The sequence below is a fragment of the Numenius arquata genome, chromosome 2 (genome assembly GCF_964106895.1).
Source record: "Numenius arquata chromosome 2, bNumArq3.hap1.1, whole genome shotgun sequence".
NCBI lineage: Eukaryota > Metazoa > Chordata > Aves > Charadriiformes > Scolopacidae > Numenius > Numenius arquata.
In genome coordinates this window covers 70,350,734-70,372,779 of record NC_133577.1, presented here as the reverse complement: position 1 = coordinate 70,372,779, position 22,046 = coordinate 70,350,734, and the positions used below count along the sequence as shown (strand labels likewise).

General features: G+C 39.5%; 1 protein-coding gene across 1 annotated transcript in view; it reads left to right on the top strand.

Moving 5' to 3' along the window:
- Window positions 1-21,243, top strand: part of KIAA1549 (KIAA1549 ortholog) — a 148,326-nt gene extending 127,083 nt beyond the window's left edge. Inside the window, exons 13-20 of the mRNA XM_074168721.1 lie at window positions 2,667-2,872; window positions 4,621-4,844; window positions 5,996-6,140; window positions 7,995-8,228; window positions 9,261-9,313; window positions 13,133-13,278; window positions 15,140-15,294; window positions 20,413-21,243. Coding sequence (XP_074024822.1) covers window positions 2,667-2,872; window positions 4,621-4,844; window positions 5,996-6,140; window positions 7,995-8,228; window positions 9,261-9,313; window positions 13,133-13,278; window positions 15,140-15,294; window positions 20,413-20,667 — 1,418 coding nt within the window. The 3' untranslated portion in view covers window positions 20,668-21,243. The remainder of the gene's footprint in view (window positions 1-2,666; window positions 2,873-4,620; window positions 4,845-5,995; window positions 6,141-7,994; window positions 8,229-9,260; window positions 9,314-13,132; window positions 13,279-15,139; window positions 15,295-20,412) is intronic.
- The last annotated feature ends 803 nt before the right edge of the window (window positions 21,244-22,046 follow it).

Sequence of the window (22,046 nt, the reverse complement as noted above, 5' to 3'; positions counted from 1 at the left end):
TCCAATACCAGTGGATCAGTGGAAGACTTTACTTGATTTTGGGTTAGGCTTCATGCATATTGGTGGCTGTGTCTCTTGTTTTCAAGAAGTTGTGGGAAGCAATAGCCTTCCTCTGTCTCCAACTGTATTGGTTTTCATATTAAATCATAGCTTCCTGCAAAGCAATTCATTTTCCTGACATTTCAGTTCAATTAGTAGTTTCAACCCAGGGGACAGTGATGAACGTTGATCCTGACATGTGACCTATAGGGACTGGTTATTTAAATGTGTTCTGTCCAGTATTTCAGTATTAATTCCTCGCCATTATTTTTCAGCCGCAGCTGTCTAGTCTGAGATCAAAATTTCATTCATATAGTGCCATCTGATAGCTTTATAAGGAAGATTTTCCAGCCATGGACAATAGTGTAATATAAGAACTCTGAAATGATAAACTATTCTTATTCAGTCTGTCAAAACTTCTAAAGAAGCTGATTCATGTGTTGAGTTAGAAATCGTTTTTCCTTTTGCTGTATGTGTTGAGCACTGTGCAGTTCCTGGCTTTCTTACCTTCTTTACTATACTTTCATCTTGGTTTGTATTCATAGACACATTCAGTGTATGCACACAAGGAGGATTTAAAGATAAGTTGCAGCTTAGGGGTGGTTTTTTTTGTATGTGTGCATCTTTTCTGCAAAAGAGAGTAACGTATGATGTTACTGTAGAGTGGACAGTGGAACTTTTGGACAGGTTTACAGAATGATTTTAAGAACCGTTTCAGCTGAGAGGCCTCTGCCAAGCACTTGTTTATGTGTGCAAAAGGAAAGGTTATGGATGAAATTATAAAGGTTTGGAGTGAATGCTCGGAAGTCATTGCTAACCATGTAACGTGAAAATAACCTTAAAATTTTATGTTGGAGGTCAGTGAGCTTTGAGAAATTGTGTTAGACTGGAAAGGTTGGAAAAAATGACTGGGGTATGGGGAGAATGGGAAAGATCAATAGAGAAGTTCAGATTTCCATTGTGCTACAGGATTGCTCTGAAAGTTTCATACTAACTACTTAGATATATCTTGTGCCTCTCTCTGAGAGGTAGCGTTTGCATGTTTCTAAGAAATGCATGAAGAAGCTCTGAAGATGACAAATGGTAAAGATCATATAAATATTTACAGAAGAGATAAATAGGTTTTCTGTCTTGCAAAACATTTGGGACACGGAGATCTTCAGTGGAACTGCTTACCTCCTTTTAAATTACACTTTATGTAGGAAAGTCACATTTACAAGTGATGCATACCATTTATAAATTTATATATTTGACAATGCATTGATCAAGTTTAAGAAATATGAAAAATAAGAATTTTGCTTAACTTATGGCCAGATTACTTTTGGGCTGGAAAGCAATGTGCTGTAAAATGCACCATTCCTTCCCTCTCCTGCTCCCTTTTTGTGCTAGAATAGAGAAGCAAAGGAGCAAGTCATCTTCTGTGGTCTTCTACAGAAGATAGCATTCACTCCTTTTCTGAGCCCTATACCTCGTTACCAGCATGTGTTGCAAATGGATCAGAGCAGTGACTGTTTTCTTTTCCTTTTTTTCTGTTGGATTTGGATCCGGTTGATCAACCTGTATCAAAATTAAATCAGATTCTCCTCCTGATTTGAATCTGAGAACCACAGCCCATTATTAGAGGTCTGTGCAAGAATGTGGACCTGTGTCCCTCTACTCTGTTGTGTTCCTCCATAAGAAGAGTCACAAATCTTAATCTCTTATTGCTTATATTTCATGGTGAAAAGCGGTTTGAGAATTTGTGGTGTTACCATGTGGACAAGACAAAAGATTATTTTGCAAGTCTTCAATAGCTTTTGCAAGCCACATAGCAGTTCCTGTTGTAGGCCTAGCTCCAGCAAAAAAATACTTAAATATGTGCTTAGCTGCAAACCACTGGGGTGATCCTACAGATTTCATGTCTTTTGAGGGAGATGACCCATTTCTGTTGAAGTGATTAACTGTTGACAGGACCAGGGTCACAACTTTCACATGTATTGGTTTCCATAGCATCTTTTGCTGGTCATATTTGAGTTGATTTAACCTCTTCAACAAATTACAACATGGCAATATTTGCGTAGCTTGCTTATTACTGTGTGAACTGTTTATCTTGTTACAAAGAAGAAAAGTGTGCTTTAAAAGCTTTAATCAGTAAAATGTCTGTAAAACTCTTTGCATTTTGTGTGTATTTCTAAGAGGTTTTTGTTCATATATCGCTCCTTCTATCACTTAAGAACTGCACTTTGCAGTGAGGCATCTTTATTTCTCTTTGAACTTGCATTTGAGGAATTTGCATCTCCTTAAGTACTGATAAGAGGAACCATTAGCAGTACGTATTTGAACAGCTTTTTATGGAGTACGGTAGATTGAGATTTTGGGGGGTTGCAACTGCCAAGAGCTTGATTTACAGAAATAAAGAATGACAGCTCACTTTCTGGAAATATAGTAGAAAAATGTTTATAAATTGCAAACCACTGGGTAAACTTGTTGTACACTAAATGTGAATCAGCTGGAAAGCCTAACAGAGCAAATTAAACACAGATGGAAAACATGGCATAGTCTTGTAGGATAGCATCCATAGAGCTTAATATTTGACTGACATAATGCTAGCAGCACTACTTTACTCTGTATTTGTTCTGCTGATTTAGGACCTCCTCAGACTGGCAGTGGAAACGAGCAGCACTCCTCAGCTTCTATCTTCGAACACGTGGATAGGATGTCACGTTCCTCAGATGCCAGCAGACGTGTCCCGAGCAAGATCCAGCTGATTGCTATGCAACCAATGGCAGCACCTCCAGTTCAGAACTCAGTGCTTTCTGATCGAGTAGCAGAGACCAACAAAATTAATAAAGAGGTATTTTTAAAGTGCTTTGAATGTTTGTGGAGGACTGTATGCCCGGCCAAGAGGGAAGTGAAAAGCATCCAGTTTCTTATTATCAGGAGTTGTGTGTTAGTTCCTGAGGAGTTGAATTTTGATAAGTTACAGGAATAATCCTGTTTCCGTCCAGAGAGATAATCTGACCTGTTTTTAAGAGGTACCTAAACTAAAACTTAAACACTGAGAGGAGCAAATTTGATGGTCAGGATACCTCATGTTACCATCTTTTTGCTAGGACAGGACTTACAAGAGTTATGTTAATTAACATGTGAGAATTGGAATGTCTGGCCCACCTTGGTTTTCATTCTACATCATTTTTTTGACTTTTCAGCAACTCAGGGTGTGGGTTATACAAACAGGTTATCTCAAGACATTCTAGGGTGTGAATTTACAGCACGTTCATTGCTTCCAACTTCTGATGTGTTTATCTGACAGTAAACATACAGAAATTTCCTGCTTTCTCTGAGGCTCATGTTACTGTAAGCAGAATATGGGCATGCCTGGGGCGTTAGGAGAGAAGGTAATGCACTGTAAAACCACATCGTGCACTGCCTGACAGTACCATGTACCTGCATCCTAGTTTTGTACTGGGTGTGGGATGGCCTCTTCTCATCATTCAGAATGGAAGATTAATGAAACCTTTAACTTAACTGGGTTAAGATACTGTGTTTCTTGGTACCTTCTGGAAGAGAGGTAAATAGATACATCTAGTAAACATAGGCAAGAGGGGCCGCAAAACAGAAATTTGATCACATAAGCAGAAGACATACAATTCAAACTATAAACATAAAGAGTAAGTCTGGATTGTGTCCCTTTTATGCTTTTTTGGGATTTTCATCATAGAAGACATAAAAATAAATTTTTATTTGTTTTTTAATTCGCTGCTGCAGATGTATTCCAGAACTAGTCCAGCACCGGCAGAGCAGTTGTTGCGACCTGCTCCTGGTGCCCAAGGCTTTTCCATTGATAAGAATGTTTTCAGTGAGTGTTGGGCCAGGACTTAAAGGTGTGGTGTTACAACAGCTTTCCCCAGATGATGAGATGCACTCCAGGGAATTTGAAAAAAAGGAGAGAGAGTGGTATGAAATCTCAGCCTGCAAGAAGATGTACAGCTGGTAGTGCCGTGTTCATCTATAGAGCTGAGCCCTTGTATTGCCCCTACATTTCTGCATAGCTTGTGGTGTCCTCTCATGCTCAGCAGAGGCACTGAGTTATGAGCTCAATTAGCTCTTTCAGTTCTTGCTTCTTACATGATGAAGGTCATTAAAGGGAACAGGTGACAGACTTCAACGCTATTGATCAAATGTATCTCTGTTTGACAAGCAAAGGTAGATACAGCCTGTACTGGTTAGTCTTATTTTTTCAGAGCAGTGTCACTTCTGGCAGACAGCAGGAGTTTTTTGTGTTCCTTCTGCCTTTTGTTAACAAACTACCACCTCTGTCTAATTGCACCTGCTGTGCTGGCAATCATATTGTGTGTAATAGTACATCTACCTGGGGAGACAATGGTGATACTGCAAAATACCCAAGAGAGAAAGTGTATTTACAAATTTTGTGGTGTGACTTTAATCCTTCAGAGATTTGAGGGAGCGAGGGGAAGAGGGAGGGAGGGGCAGGCAGAGAGGTGAGGAGGAGAGTTTTACGGAAGAGCAGCAAAAAGTTCCACTTGCAAAAACTACAAATGAAAAATGCAGTTGATTTTTTTGTTCCCTTCCTTCTTTAAGATACAAACAGCCCTGAGGCATAAATCTGAGATTGAGCATCACCGCAATAAGATTCGTCTTCGTGCCAAGCGCAAAGGGCACTATGAATTTCCAGTGGTGGATGATGTGGTGGTGGTTGATTCCAAAGAACAGCACAGAATATATCGCAAGGCACAGATGCAGATTGACAAGATCTTGGATCCTGGAGGCAGTGTGCCTACTGTCTTCATAGAGCCCAGGAAGAGGTAAGGATTTCAAAGATGGGAAGAACAATTTTTCCGTTAGAATCAGCATCCAAAGTACATCAAACCCATACTTCTGAACTTTCAGAGCTTAAAATCATTTTGATCCCTAGTTGAATTTGACCCATGCATGTGAAAAGATTTGGATTGTTCTAAACATTTTTATTTATTCCAGTATATGCCAGTGTGTTCTGTTTTGAAATTTTTCTTTTACAAGTTCTCGGGGGTGAATTCTCAATAAATAAACCGAAATATATGAAAACTGTCTTAAAACAATTTAGCATTTGCTCTGCTGTTTGTTTGAATAATTCTTGTGTGGTGTAGAGGGATCAAAATTGCAATATAAGCACTAAAAAAAGATACACAGAAAATATGAACTGCAAGAAATAATATTTTTATTAAGGGGAGAAAAGTGTAAAATAAGGAAAGCTTTGAACATCTTAAAAAGCCTGAAGATTCTGAATTTTAAAGGCAAATTCACAAATCAACGAGATAACTTTTTATATATTCCTTCTGGGTAATGAGGCATATTTGTCAGCCTCACGGGTCTGCCTTCCTGGCCTTATATATTCAGAGAAAGTCTTCCCTGGGCTCTGTTTAGAGCTTATGAATACTGGTACTTTGTTCCTGGAGCACTGGTACCCTGTGACTGTTTCCACGCTGATAGAAAGTAGCTTTTCCCCAGCTGCATGGGTTCCTCACCTGGGTTGCTTGGTAGGGTTAAACCCAATGTGCCAAACGCAAAGGCTTGTTGGCACTGTGGTATGTTCTGCTACTGCAAATGTGTCAGATACTGGTCTGGGAGGTCTGGAGACGCACTGGGCTCTGTCTGGAGCACAGACAACTTAGAAAGATCAATGCAGAAGGGAGGTGACAGTGGAGAGAGCTTGAGGGAGGAAGGGAACAGTTTGGAGAGCTGCCAATGAAAGCATTATTAGGAGAAACTTGAGGAGAGGTGTTCAAGGCCGACTAATGGGACTGGTTTGAAAAACTGGGAAGAGGAAGAGAAACAGGGCTGAGCAAGCTTGACTTGGAGGGAATGGGCATAGTTCAAGCTTAAGTGGGATGAGAAGAAAAATTGCAAAAAGAAATGTGATTACCTTTGTCTTGTTTCTTTTTTCTCTCTCTCTGCTTTTTATTTTCTTCCTGTTAAGTTCTCGTGCAAAACGTTCTCCCAAGCAGCGCCGACGACATCAGATAAATGGTAGTCCGATTGATGCAGAAAAGGACAGGTTAATCACAACTGACAGTGATGGAACATACAAAAGGCCTCCAGGAGTCAATAATTCTGCATATATTGTATGTATGTCTCTTGAATGACAGGAGTGTTCTGATAATTTTAATGACAGTTTTGGCATGGGGAGGTTTTTGGCCTTCTGACTACTGTCTGTATGGCTTTTTTCAGTCACATGTAGTTAGCATGTAAATTAAAGTGAAATGAGGATTTCACTGGCGGTCTGTCACTATTAAGCAACAAAGTTCTGCCAAGTATTCCTTGATATTACAGAGGCCAAGAACCAAAACCTTGTTGTCATTAATGCCACTGTATTATGCACATGAAAGCATGCTTGGCATGTTCCACAATATCTTGCATATAGTTTTGCTCTAGTCCAATTTGCTGGATGTTATATATTCATATGTTCATAAAATTTCGTCCTTTGCTCTTACAGAGTGGAAGACTCAGTGCCTTTCATGGGAAATTTTCTCGTCTTTAAAATGTGGGAATTAATTATTAATTAAAGAGAAACATGTCTTTGTACTACAGTAACTTGAAACGATTGTAGTACAGTGTCTTCAAAATTAATTTTTTTTTTCCTGTCTAAAAAAGGCAAAGACACTGGACAGTGCTTCTGCTCAAGAGTATCCATGTCACAAACTGTATTTAGGCATCCTTAACCTCTTCTAAGCAGATTTTAGTAAGCCTAATGCTAATATCAGAAACCCCTGGACAGTTTGCATCTTGAAAGATGGTTTAATAATTTTTAAGAATTTCACCATTAGCTGCATATGCAGTCAAGTGACTACAATGTCGATTTCTGTGGTTTCCCTCTGCCTTCAAACAAGAGTGTGATGATTTTAATGTGCTGCAGCAGAATGAATTATCATCTGAAGCTGTTTAATTAAGATGTGTCACACAGCAAGTTCAGCCCCTTTGGCATCTGTAGCGAGCCTAATGTTCAGAATGCTCAGTTCCTGATGAAGTAGAGGTTTTTGCGTCTTAACGACTGGTTTTGCAGTCTGCATGCAGTGGTAAGAATGAGCTTTGATAATAAGTCTGCTGCTGCAAAGCTTATTTAAGTTCCTGTTACTGATGAACATTGAGCCCATGTGGTAAGATCGCAGATAGTACTTCTGATGCATGCTTCAGGTATTGCTGCTATGAAGCACTTGCATGAATCCCATTCAGGTGTTGCACCCAAGTTCAAGTTCCATGCAGTTGGAACTAACTAACTAACCACTTAGTTGCTTAACACCTCCCTCTATATGTTTTTCGAAGAGATAATAATTGCTTAATATTACTGCTGATGTGGTCTGTCGTAAGCTAAAGACTGTATTAATTTCTTGGAACTGCAAAATCTGCAGAGAAGTCAAAGACGTAGACAGAGCTGGTGTTATTTTTCTGGGTGGAGTAAACACTCTCTGCATGACTTCATTATGTGCTTGCAAATCACAAGATTTCTGTTACAGCTGAGTAACTCCTCCACAAAGCTCTGCTGCCTTGCCTGAGATCAGTCTTTCAGATTACACTGAATCACAGAATCACTGAATGACAGAGGTTGGAAGGGACCTCTGGAGAACATCTAGTCAACCCCCTGCCAGAGCAGGTTCACCTAGAGCAGGTGGCACAGGAAAGGGTCCAGGTGGGTTTTGGATATTTCCGGAGACAGAGACTCCACAACCTCTCTGGGCAGCCTGTTCCAGTGCTCTGTTACTGTCAAAGTAAAGAAGTTCCTCCTCATGTTTAGATTTGAACTTGTGTGTGGAAGTGGGGACAGTAAGGGGCAGGTTTTGTCCAGCATTACTTGTGCCATTTATTTCATTGTGGTTCTGGCAAAGAAAATGTTGCTTGGACTTAAGGCCCACAGGGGCTTGGAAGCTGTCTGGTTAGATCATCTCTCTGGCTGCCCTTCACCTTCTTTCCATTTCTTCCAGTCTGACCCAGACTTGCCTCCTGAACCTCAGACATCATCTTCAGCTGATGTGGGGAAGTTCCCTGGCTTACCTTCCCACCCAGTCTCCCAGTACATCCCACCACAGCCATCCATTGAAGAGGCTCGGCAAACCATGCACTCACTGCTGGATGATGCTTTTGCACTGGTGGCTCCTAGCAGCCAAGCAGCCAATTCCACGGCTATCACACCACCCGGGGTCTCCTCAGGACAGCCGGTAAACAACACTCCTGCTCCAGCAGGGAGGGGAACCACATGTACCCAGTGGGGATCACCTTATGGTCCAACTCAGGGAGTAAACAACCCATTTAATGTGAGTGATGCCATTTAAAAGGCTTTTCTGAGCAGGTAGTTAGCACTGGTTGAGTCATGGTCACTGTTATTGTGCCCTTGCTATCAGGACTTATCACAAATATGGAACAGTTTCTAGAACCAGGAGACTTCAGAAATCAGGAGACTTGAGAAATTACCATCACAAGATGGTGAACTTGCTTTTTTAAGCCATTTGGATTATTTTCCTTTTTCCCATCCCAACCACAAAAGAAAAGAAAAGGTTCTTCTTTAGCATAACTTTTCTGTTCTTATCAGTTGTGGTCTTTTACAGATCAGTCTTGTTATCTCCAAGAGTAAAACTTTTTTTTTTTAAAAAAATGTGTGTGCTAGTTCACATTTTGACAATGAAAAAAGAAATTGTATTTGGCTTAGGTCATATTTTTCAGAAGGGTATCCAAATGCTTTCAGGAGGTGAGGGATGGGGAAGCAGTATTTCTGTGTAGGAATTTTTGCATTTTATGGAGCACTGAGACACATGGGTAATCTTTTAGGCCATCTTGAGTTCCACAACTATTCAGTAGAAGTTTCATAAAGCCACTGGACTGTTAAGTCCAAGCCCCGTGTTCTTTCTGCTGCAATCTGATGCTAGTTGAGGTATAAGGAGATTTCCAAATACAAAGCTTAATTTGCTGAAAGTTTTAAGCTAAGTAGATGCTGGATCAGCCCTTGGTGTTCTGCAAGTGAGAGAAAGTATTTCTGAAAGGTTTTTAAGTTAAGATTCTGGTCAGGCAGAAGATCACTGTAGCAGTGATTCCCAGATCTTCTTGTGCTTTTGGGTTTGTAAAGCTCTTATGGCTGCAATCTCGTCACACGTACAGACCCAGTGATCTCTGCCATTCATCACTTAAAAGGCTGACAGTGGACTTCCCAGGGTATGCCTTTTGATTTTAATTTGGTTTTTTTGTTCTTCTGACAGAGATATGTGGAATTTGGAATGACTCCGCCAACAGCATCAGGTCTCCTACCAAGGTAGCTTTTCACTGATAGAATTATCATTTATTATTTTGCTTGCAATTCCTCCAGAGTTCTTACTGGCACCGGTATATTATTATGTAAAGTACTGTGTAAATGAGAAGTAACAGGAGTCCAGATCCAGCCTGTGTAATTTATTTATGTAGCATAAATGACATATGCATGCTGTATGGAATCCAGTCCATTTATTCCTCCATTTAAAAGAAATGTCTTTCTAGCCCCTTGGCTATAGAGATACCCTTCCAAATATTGTGCAAACCACTGAATTTCAGCTTTTGGAGAGTCTGAAACATATGCATGTAATTCTCCTAGTACTCTCATCTTGTTTCTGTAGCCTCAGGGCAACACTCGCTCACAAAAGACGACTAACAGATTCATTCTATTTTTACCCAAGTTGAGAACAAATTACAGAGCATGGTGACCCTCACAGAGGCAGCCTGCCTTTCAGGCCCATTATTATAAAATCAAGGGGGAAGGACAAATTTTCCATCTTCTCCTGGCCTTGCTGTGGGAGAATCATGTAAAGAGAAGAAAACGGTTACCCAGGTGACTGCTAATTCCATGTTTGGTGTCTGTGTTCAACACGTGTAGTTGGACTCTTAAGTCGTGGTGCTCACTGTGGTCAGACTTGTTTCACCTTCTCCAAGCTGCTGCAGCCAAAGTGGTAGAAGGGTGGCCTTGTGCTGCTCTGTCATTACCTTCTTACAGCTCACCATATAAGATGAAATCGTTACATTTCAGCTAAAGTCTTCACTGCCTTGGAAACTTGATGGTAAAATGGATATGAAGAACTTTCTTTTAATCACTGTTAGGCAACCAAATTTTGAAAGAACCAACTGGAAAAGCAGGAGTCTCTAAGCACGTTTTCTTACTTAGGTCTTGACTAAAGGTGACGATTTCAGTGTGATTGGAGTATACGTGAAATGGCACACAGTATGACAATGCAGTGTATTTTTTGTAGTTTAGGTTACCTTGAGGATTATGAACTTTGAGACTGCCAACACAAAGCATAACCGATTGTTTGTTATTGAGGATTTTCTCTTTGTTGACCTGTTATGCATTCAGGGAAAATGTGATAAATTAATCATGAAGGTGCTGTAACCCATGTTATAACACCTGAGCAAGATAGTATCTTTGCAACATATTTTTTGTAGAAAAGTTTATCAACCTTTGGTATAGGCAGTCTGGATTTCTGTAAGTTACAAATTAATGGCATCATTATTAATAGTTCAAGTGCTGGCTGTGCCAGTGCCAGCAGATGAAGTTAACGATCTGCAAGGTCATTGACCTTAACAGGAAGAATTCCTTTAAATTTTCATTAAAATAGAAGGTTTCCTAAGGCTTGGTCAATAGAAAACAAGAAGAGTTGTCATGGTTGTGTAGTGGGAGTTATGCTCAAATTCAGAAGATAATGATAAACAAATTGATAGAAACAGTGCACTGATTAGAGGAAGGGAAAATAACCTGAGGTCAGTATGATTAGGTGCCATGGGTCGATGTTATAGTCCATTGGCTTAAATATCCAATGCATGGAATAATAGTTGGGTGACCGTACTGTTCCCTTCTCGGTACAAATGCAGTCAGCATCTTTAATGGGGTGGAACCAACCTGGGTAAAAAAAAAATTAAATGTGGAAGACCTAGGTCACATAACAGTGAGGCAAGTGTAAAGGCACAATGAACAGCTTACACCAGGAAATTAATATCGCATTATGTAACAGAGATACTTAGCCATAGTGGATTAGTGGTGTAAAATTGATTTTTAGGGCGGTATCTCCCCACTTAATTAAATAAACTGGAGACTAATAATCTTTTTGAATGTTGAAAGATAAAGTGAAGGCTGGGTCTCAGTCTGGAAATAGGAGGGAGCGCTAGAAAGCATGTATGATGTAGATTCAGAGCTGTATCCCGGTTTTATACTCATCTATTGATCTCTGACTTTAAAGAGTAGCTATGTCTACCTATTATAAAGAAGATTGAGAATAGAGGGCAATGGGTTATTAAATGTGCACCTTTCAAGTACAAACCCAGCAGCAATAAAGGATATACTTCCTGTCCTCTGAAAAATTGGCACAAAAATAATACAATTGCAGCAATGTTGAGAAAATATTTTCTTTAGACAACATCAAAAAGTTATAGTAATTTATCAGCAACAAGATTCCAGCTCAGCATTGCAGGCATAAAGGGCCAGATGATCACATCCTTTACTGGTTACAGTGATTAACATAACAGAAGTGACAGTGTTAATCATTACCTACCCATTCAGGCATTTATCTTAACTAGCTTTTAAGTCTGATTGGAAATGGTTTCTTCTGGATCTGCTGAGTGGACAGGTGGGATTGTATGCAAGGGAGCTGGGGAAATTCTGGCACGTCCTCAATGGGATTGTTGCAGCTTCAACCCCTTATACCTCCTACATTTAGTACTGTATGCCAAGTAGCTAGTACTTTAATTTACAATTACTCGTTTGTGCTTTATTAAACTCTTATTTGGCTTTGTTAGGCTATTTATTATTATGTCAGCTTTCTTTGCTATTTGGCTGTCATACAAAGGTGGCTAGTTTTCCAAATAAAGCACAAATCAAGAATAGTTTGAGTTAGATGCTGTCATGGAATTTTCTTATGAAACAAAAAAGTGTAAAACTTAGGTGTTGAGGAATGGGATAGGTTGCAGTCCATAGTCGAGAAGGCCTTAGATGCCATTGTGGCAGAAGGTGTACAAAACTGATCTCTTAGTCCTCACTGTGTAATTTCATGTGCCTGACAGGATGTTTGTCTCACTTTGCTTCCCTTATACTCGCCTGTGGGAGGCTCCTGCAGAAGATGGTTTAGTGGACCTATCTTTTGCTTTGAATGCCCCTTGAGGAGCGTGACTCTCTTCTTTGATCGTACCTGCAGTCTAAGAGAGATTAGCCTAGTAACCTAAGCACCTGAAGTTTGGGCATCCACACCTCCACCATATTGACAGGAATCAATAATCCTTGAAAACTCAGCTGCATCAGTCTTTTAGAATATAACTTCACGCCAGGGTTAAGATATGTTGATAGGAAGCATAGGAAAAGCAGCATTTTCATCTCCTTCTCTACTCCTGTTCTGTGAATGAGTTACAGGGTTTCTTTTACAAGTCCCATTGCCTTGGCACAGTCAATGAAGTTAGATTGGTGACAATTTCTGTTGTTAGCTCTTTTCAGTAAATACAAAACATCAATGGCAACCAGCACCAGCCTGAATTATAGTAAACAGTAATTTTAGTATACATCACATCTCTTCATATGTGCTAATGACAGCTTTGAGTAGTTTGATGAATCTTAAAGAGCGAAGTGTTGAAAATTTCCTGAAAAATTATAAGAATGCTTGATGAAATAATAATTGTTCATGAAATAAATAATGCAGTTTGTATGGGTTGATTTAGAGCAAAACTGTGTGCCCAGAAACTCTTGAGTAAGAGTCAGACTTGTTGCTAAGGTAAGCAGCTACATTACTACTGAAGTCTTACTTCCCTGTTTTTTTTCCATTGAAGATGCTTTTTTCCCCAGAGGAAAATGAGATCTGTGGCCTTTTTCCTCTGCATTGAGGAGACTGCAACACGTGAAAAACACTCGTGTGAAATTTTGTTAGAGTTTCTAACTCCTATTCCTATGCAATGCAGGTCGTAAAGGAGGAATATATTCCTCAGATGTTATTATTTTCTTTAACATTTAAGGTTAAAATATACATTAAAAGGCATCATAAAGAGTTGTTCAATGAGGTACACCTGCATTACTGTTTCCAAGTAGGCAATTCACTTATTGTAATCTTGAGTCCTTACTTTTCCACAGGCAGAACTTTGGGCCAGGTTTTCTTCAACCTGCAGAGTTAATGCACCCAGACCAGCAGCCACCTGAGGTTCAGTATTCCTCCAGAGGGATATACTCAGACGAAATGCCATCAGTGGCACGGCCACGACCAGTTGGAAGCACTGCAGGTACACTTCACTGAAGTTGAATATGCACTAAAATAACTGATCCTTTTCCATATCTACTTTTACACTAAGGTCACTGTTAAGAGATCATTCTCCTTCAGCTAATACACTTGAAATGTGGTCGTTGTCTTCACTGCCAAAAAAAAGTGATCACAAAGGTTAACTTTACCTCCGTAGGGTCTTGCAGAAAAAGGCAATGCTTTGCCACCTTTTTAGTATCTTACAAGCATTGGTTATCACACAGTGTATTTTCAAAAAAAGCCATTCTCTAAGAATAGAAAATTACTTAATTGTTTCAGAGTATACAGTGTATGCTAACTTTCCACTGCCAACTATTTCTTTTGTGCTAAATGAGCTGATGCATCCCAAATCAGTCTCCTAAATAACATTTTTTTTTTTAATACTTTTCTGCATCTTTATTACTTATTTCTCTTCCTAGAAATGTATGCATAAAAGCAGGATCTTTTAGTTTCTGATGATACTATCTATTGCTGCTGTCCCATATGAAATCATCTTCCCTGATTTGGTTGTGAGATAATTGCCATAGCACTCATCAGTGCTATCATGAATAAGGTGCTAGCATCACATGGCAATTAAGCAGCAAACACTGATTTTAAGAATAAAAGATTCTATTCTTATGCAAATGCCACAGTTAATTTTCTCCCAGATAAATGTTTTCTTCCTGGGGAGTTCAAAAAGACTGGAAATATGATCACATACTCATGTCAGAGTCCTAGTTTTTGATAGCTGCTATCCTCTCCCTGTAATTTTTAAATGGATGAGAATGACAGGGTTGTAGTGACCGTTACAGTATAATGATGATTATTTTATTGCCTGATTCACACTATTCTCTAAATGTTCATGTATACTCTGCTGTAAAGTTTGGAGGCAATTCAGGTGATTAGTTCCTGTCCTTCAGGATAATTACATGCAAATATCAAACTTCTCAAATATTGTGGGTTTTTTGAGAGGAAAATATGAAAGTGACCTAACTGTCCATCATGTAAATCACACTGTTGTTTTTGTCTTTTCCTCCCTTTTTGTTACATACACAGAGACACAGTTTTCTCTTATTTATCTGTGGGTTTATTAAATGTGTTTCATTTCTAATGAATGATAAAATATAATTATAATAAATTTTGTTTCTCTGTGGGAGGAAATTCAGGGAAAAGGAAAGCTGGCATGTAGTTACATGTCTCTTGCAATTAATGGTGGTGGCTACCCTGGCATGTGTTTGAAAGCAGAGGGAGGGAGGGGCGGGAAGAGAAAGGAAAGGAGGTTAGCTTTCGGGCTGAAAGGAGATACAGTGTGTTCTGACCTTCTCGTTAGTCAACAACAGCATCGTTTAATATTTAACCGCAAAGTAAAGCTGAAAGAACCATACTTTTATATAGCCAAGCATTTTATTCTTCTGAGAGATGGAATAGAAAGCAGTCTGGAGAGCTAGGGTCTTGTCAGTGTGATGCAAATAAGGTGTACCGCAGGAGTAAATGTCTTCTCTTTGCTGCTAAGTAATTTACATGAAAGCATTGCCAGGGCTTTCGGTAAATGCTGTTTGGAAAGGGCTGGCATATTTTTGGAATGAAGTGTAGTCCATGTCTGAGACGCATGTATCTCAACCTCTTCTTTTAGTGCAGTGGCAATGAAAAGCATCACACTCAAATGAGCTGCACAAAATGCACATAACTTTTCCTTCTTTATTCTACACTGACAGCCTTCTTTCTGCTGATTTTTAATTAATTGCACAGAAACAGAGCTCCACTTCCTTCTTGTCTCCTGCTTCCAACAAAGTTTTATGTTGTCATTTGTCTGCCCTACAAACTTGACTGTGTATAAAGATGAAAAAACAATATTTGCTTTTAAGGTTCTCAGATACAGCACCTCACTCAGGTGGGAATTGCTAGCAGGATCGGAGGTCAACAAGTGGAGATCCCCTCAGGCAGAGCAGGGCATGGCCAGCCGGGGGGGCCAGGGTGGCCCCAGTACCGTGGAGAGGATGAATATGCTAGGCGAGATGCAGTGAGTACTGTGTTACACATTTGCATAGTTTCCGAAGTAGTGATATGTTCGGGTATTTTTTTTCCTGCATTACTGTTTGGAACTTTTCCCCCCCTGGAATACTTTCAGTTGCTTCTCTGACATTCTTTGCTTTGCTCTTCAAACCCTCGTTAGCTACTCTAACTTTTGCTTGCTGTTCTTTCATCTTTGCTTCTCTCTAACTGCTTTCTCTCACTTTACCCTAACCTTTTTTTTTTTCTCTCACTTGAGGGCTTCACCCATTAATTGCAGTTCACCCAGTTCTGCTTCTGAGCTCCAGCAGAGGTGGATACTGCTTTCCATTTTCTTCTTTGAAATATGCCTCTGTATTTTAAGATCATTGTAAGTAGAAAACGTTGAATTAAGTTGTCCCAGACTACCGTCCTACTTTGTATTGGTATAGTTCTTTTGTCTTCTGTGTCATTGCGCAACAGCAGAAGTCAGGGCAATGGAATAAGGTACATACTTGCACTTGGGTGTTTCTAAACCAGTTATTTCCCTAGTCTCACTCAGCAGGATGTGATAAATTAATATGTATTTGTTTACCAGTGTTGCCTAGGCAGCCATCGTTATTTCATGTTCTTGGCAGTGGTGCTTCTAGAGGTTGACATTTCTGATTCAACCAGATGTGTGAGGTTGAAGATAGTGTATGGCCTTTCCAGGAAAGATCCAGTTGCCTGCTACCTGTCTGTGTTTGATGTACTTGCATCCTGAAGCAGACTGACCTGTGACAGCTTTATTGTAGTACTCTTGAGAGCGACAACTTTATGCTCCTTCTTTTGCTCGTTTGCTTAAGCTATCATTTTTCTGGTTTCTTCCTTGAGTGAAGAAGGAAAGATCTCCTCCTTTTGCATACTTAGGGCAATGCATATTCACACTATTTGAAGTTGCTTTGCAGTATTGCATGATCTTGAAGTGACTTTGCAGAAAGGAAATGCAACAGAATGGGCCTCATCTTTAGATTTTGGCGAAACTGAGCTGCCAGCTCTCCAGATGAACTTGAGCAGCATAAAACTTTTGAGGGCTGGTCGCACTAGAGACAAACTGCTGATACTATTCAAAAACTTTAACTGTTGAAGCTGAAAGATGTATTTGCCTAATTTAACTTGCAATCTGCGCTTGGAACTGTGGTATTTGAGTGCAAGAACATCATCGTTTCAATTTACATCTAGAAGAGCACTTGCATGAGAGATTTTAGTGTCTCCTGTTCCATTTTCAGAGGCACCTCGGTTACCATTCATTGCCTCTTCTTATCATTTGTGTGTCTTTTCTGAAAATGACTTTTCTAGATCTGTGGGCCTTTCCTTTCTGCCTCCCGAGTGGATTTTCAGCCATTACTTTCTTAATATTTTACTACTTGAATTGCTAACGTATTACTGAAAAGTCAGTTACAGACCCATTATCTGAGATGCTGTGCAAATAGCTGTTTTTTCATCAGTTACCTGCACAGCTTTCAAAGACTCACAGCCTGATACAATTCATGGGGGTTTCAGTCACAATTTCAGATGGGTACACGCTACCTCAATCCAGGTTGACTTTCTTTAAATTAATGAGTTTAAACATTTCCTTGGCCTTGACAGAACTTTTTTCTCACTGGTTGCTGCAGTTCATATGTTACTGCAATGTGATTTTTTTTTTTCAGTTTGCTATTTTTAAAAAAAAAAAAAGTCAAAAGGAGGAGATCATGGACTAAAACTGTCTGAGTACAGTGTCATTTAGTTGTAGGAGCTCACCTAGTGCCTGCACTTTCCTTTTCCTATGAGGAGTTCTTTCTTTTTTTGCAAAGGGTTGTCCCCATTAAAAGAAAAAAAAAAAAAAGCATTATTAGATGAGCCCCAGTCTTGCGGTTTCCTGTAGTTAAGTAATTACCTTCAGAGTTACCTTCACTAGGACAGAGCTTTAAATTTTTCTTTCCTCCTTTTGGAAAGAAGGATTTACCTAATGGCAGTCGTGTTCCTTTTGGTGCAGTATTCAACTGATCCTTTGCAAACAGTCTTACTGTTCCCTCATTCTGAGCAAGTTTCTAAAATTAAACTCTGCATTTAGGAAGATTAGATCTAGAGCGTTCTTCTCACTCGCAAACTTGAGAGGGATCTGCATTTTTGTTCCTACAATGGTCCTTTTCCTCACAGTATCCTCACCTATTATTCCTGCGGTCAACACCAGATATTCTGCTCGAATATGACCTCTCACTTGTATCTCCTGATTCAAAGCCAGTGTGCAGGTTACCATCAATTCACCTTAATTCTCCTTCTCGAAGGCCTTGGCAACCAGGGTAATTACAGCATTTCCTTAGATGACAGAAAATACAATACTAAGCAAGTGATCATTTGAGCAGCAGAACAAATGAAGCCTGGTTTCTTACAGATCTGTGTAGTGTCTTGCATATCTCTACCTCCCTACCACCACCTGACATCACTTCCTATCCGTCTACAATCCCTGATAGTTCTCCACTGTTTTCCCAAGTTTTCTCCAGATTTCCAATGTTTCCACCAAGACACCCTTTTCCTCTGTTTTTATACTCCGACTGCCCTCAGTAGTGTCTCTTAACCATCTCACTGTACTTCAAGTTGTCTCTCATGTCCCCTAGCTATCCCCTGTGAGATACATGCTGGCTGAGAGGTTCAGTTGAGCATAGCCTAACCTGGCCTTTCTGCCACTCAGAAGCAGATTCAATGATAGCACAAATCAGGTTATGTCTAAGTAGCTACCTATTTTTGTGAATTTTATAAAATATATCTGTTCACACATATATACATGCATGTGTGTGTATATTTATACATCTAATTCAGTTGAAATTGGTCACAGAGTTCAACAATTACTAATGGAGATCAACAGATTCACAATGTGATCTCACGAATCTTCCTTCCTTAAGAAGGAAAATTCAGTAAAGGTGTTTTTGTCAATTATTTTGTACTACTGGTAATTATACAGAAGTTTCTGTGCAAAATATATAATTTACAAATACTATCTAAAACTATCTATTGTTACATATATAACATTCTATAATATATGAATGTGTATTTCTGTTAGTGAAGACATTTAGAAGTTAAAAAAAAGGCAAAAAATCTTCCAACCTTTTTACTCTCTGTTGCTGTTGTAGTTTAATATAGGTTGGGTTTCTAAACCAATGTGATTCTGAAAGTTCCCAGACCTGTTTAATTCTAATGTTGTATATGAGTTCACAGAAATACTTACTTTTGGTTTTCTGAGATACTTTAGGAAATTTTGATAGCCCTAACATTAAGAAACAGCCACTGCGGTCATCAGATGTTCTTCCGAACTTCCCTTTAGAAACCATTCTCAAGGTGCTAATTCAGTGCAGTATGAGATAGGAGCTGAGTCACATAATGCATTTTAATGTGAAAGCAACCTGAACATAATTTAGGTTGCTGTTAAGACTCATGTGTCAAGAAATGTTTGCTTTTAATATTTTTTATGTCTTTTTTTTTTCTATAAACCCACAGAGTACTTGTCAGGTTTGCCAACTCTAGGCTGCACATATGAATTAGTTTCAGGTTTCACTGCCAAATGAATAATTCTGAACAATCAAGAGACCCATTCATTCCTTTCTGATACTAAAATCGCCTCCCTTTTATAAGAAGTAAGACAAGATGTTACTTGGAAAACCTTCTTTACCTATCATTCTTCTCTTAAAGCTTCTTTTCCTCTTAATCTCTCTTCCCAAATTAACTGTGTAAATGATCAGTGCTGTACATGAGCTGTGCAAGAGAGTCAGAATCTATGATTAGTTCTACTTTATACACAATATCTTAGATTTTATTCATTTATATTATGAGAGATGTTAAGGAGCTCTCGTGCATTTTTGTCTTCCCCGCACACTACTGCCACAGTCACTCCAGGTCCCCCATATCCTTCCTTTGTAATCCCTTCATTCCCCTCCCTCTCGCCCCCAAATCCTCTTCTAGCTGACCTTGCTGTCCTTTCTTCCCCCATCAGGTTGTTCTCTCTGCTACTGCTTAAGGCTTATCCACAGAGAAAGATGGGTGCTCACTAAATCATGGTAACTGGGATCTGAACTTGCTGCAGCTGGCTGCTCCTCATCCCCAGAGTGCAGACCCTTTGAAAGGGGATTATGCTGCTTTGCTCCCAGTTGTGCGTTCAACAGTATGTGTTCAAGTCTTGTGCCCAGTGTTTTCTGTTGGCTGGGTCTCAGCCTGCAGCAATATGAGGCAAGAGGAAACGCTTGCTTTAGGGATGCCAGCTGGAATTTAAATTTTCAAAATGTACCTCGTTTGTGTCCATACTGGGAGTCAGTGCAGTCACCTAGTGTACTGTAAATTCACGCATTGTTTCAGTGTAAGCAGATTTTTTTCCAGATAGACAAGCCCATAAACTCAGCCTTCTGTTTTGTTTCTCTCTTGTTTTGTTAGAAGATATATGTTACTGAACAAATGCGGAATTAACCCCTTTCTATCCTGAATCAGTGATAGTCTCTGAACTGAGATGGTGTTTCTCAGATATGTAAAACAGCTGTTGAGTACAGAAATACCTAATCTTTCCAATTTAAATAATATTTTCCTGCTGCTTCTTCTGTTGACCATGTTTTCCTGGGCATTGGTCAGTCACAGGGTCCTCCCAAAAGTGTACAGGCTGAACAGGCAAGCCAGGCAGAGAAAGGGGAAGGTTAAAGTAACGGTATCTTTATTTATAGATAGTATGGAGAAATGGCAGCTGGGAAGAGAGTGATTTGCCTGTTGTCTTTTAGGAAGTAGATGGAAAGGCAAGGACAGAGAAGCCAATTCTGTTGACTTCCAGTTCTGTGGTTTTTCTTCCCGCCTCCTTCCACTTCAGTTTCTAACCATATCATGGATTAGAAAGGGGGTCAGACTTTTTAGTGGAAGCTCAAAGAGATTTTGAAAATTCCTGAATTTGAGGCAGTCCAGCAATTTTGTGTACACTTCTTGTTTTGTGCTCCATAAGAGGAATCATTCATTCATACAACAGAAGAACAGTGGCAGCAGATAGAAGCATCTCCATGCTGCTTTCCCTCTGTTCTTTGCCTTTTTGCTTTCTTGTCTTTTCTGGGATTATCATATTTGTTCAGAAAGTACAATAATGCTTTCTACCTTTTTCCAGACGCATATGCATGGACACCAAGAATATTCCTCCTCACCAGTATTCCAGATGCCGAGGACTTCAGCCAGGCAGCCTTCGGCACCCCCTGCTCAGCTTCCACACAACAGCCTTCAGGGCCAGGGCCATTGCTACACCACCAGTTCCACTGAGGACCTCCAGCCAGGTCACTCTTCAGCCTCTCTTATCAAAGCAATTAGAGAAGAACTTCTACGACTTTCTCAGAAACAGGCAACAGTGCAGAACTTCCACAGTTGATTTAGCATTCCTTTGCAAATCTGCCAGGTATCTGCTTCCTATGGAAGCAAAGACTTAAAAGAAATCAGCAATGTTGTTCTCTGAAAAGAGTGAACTTTCACAGCTCTGTTGACAACACGCTGGAAAAAATGAAAAAGGCAGCAAAACGAGGATAGTAAGGAGAGATGGGGGACAAACAGGGAAAATCATCAGTGTCATCACAAGTAATATTAATTAATCTGCTAATATTACGGTGCTCCTCTTCTCTCCCTACCATCATTCAACCTAACAAATAAATAAAACCCTAGGTCAAGAAGTCAACACTCCAGCAACAAAAAAATCACAGGAACAAACTCCAATATGATAGACTCCTTTTTCTAAGGAAGTAGACGAAGGTTTGAATAAACTGAGATGACATTTTGCAAGAGATTACAAGTATTCTGATCTCTCCAGTGCTTATGGAGAACTGGTTTGTGTTGCTGTTCTGCAAGATTACAAACTGTATCAGCTCATGGGTGTTGAAGGTGTGGTCCCACGTAAAAATCACTTTGGTTGTCAGGAAAAATGGGACTTCTTAGAATAAAAGTCTTTGTGAGCTACTTGTAACAAACTGGAACAATAATTGTTATAGCTCTGTGCTTCCGAATGGAGCTACCCTCTGCACTCTTCCTTGTTTTCCTTCTGGTGCTGAAGCTTCAAGTGTTCCTTCATCTTCAATATTTGCAAAGTGAAACATTGGCCTTGTATAACTAAGAAATTATCTGTAGACTCATTCAGGCTGGAAAAGCAAAACAAAGCATCCAAACAGAAAGGGTTTGGTATTTATTTTTGTTTAAAAATTATTGAAAACTAGGAGAGGAATACTCAGCCACAGTTAAATTTGGGGAAGTGTGTATGTATATCTTTAAAAAATGTATTTACATACTATATGCTCTTGCAAGACCAGCGATAAAATATTGCCACTCTGTAGTTTGCTTTGTGGACAGAAACCAATCCAGCCTGACTGGTACAGGGTCACCAGCATTACGTTATAAATTGATGTCCTAAATCATTGCTTATGTTTGGATCTGAATAATTTTAGTGAAAGTCAGTGACAGTTTAGAGCATTAACATAGGCTTAGATTTGCGGTTTTGAGACAGTTTCTATATTTATACTTGTTTCCACTGTCCCTTTGGACAAAGGGTAAGCATTATCCCCATGGTAAGAATGGTACGTGCCATGGAACTGTTTGTTGCTGTTTTTTCCAGAGTTTTAATTTAATATTAGCTACGAATTTACTAATATTTGGCCATTGCATAACTGTAACTGACATAATACATGCAGAAATTTTACTTAAGTTATGATTTGTTGGAGTGTTTTTATTTTCTGATCAGACTGAACTAAAGCTAACAGACTGGCA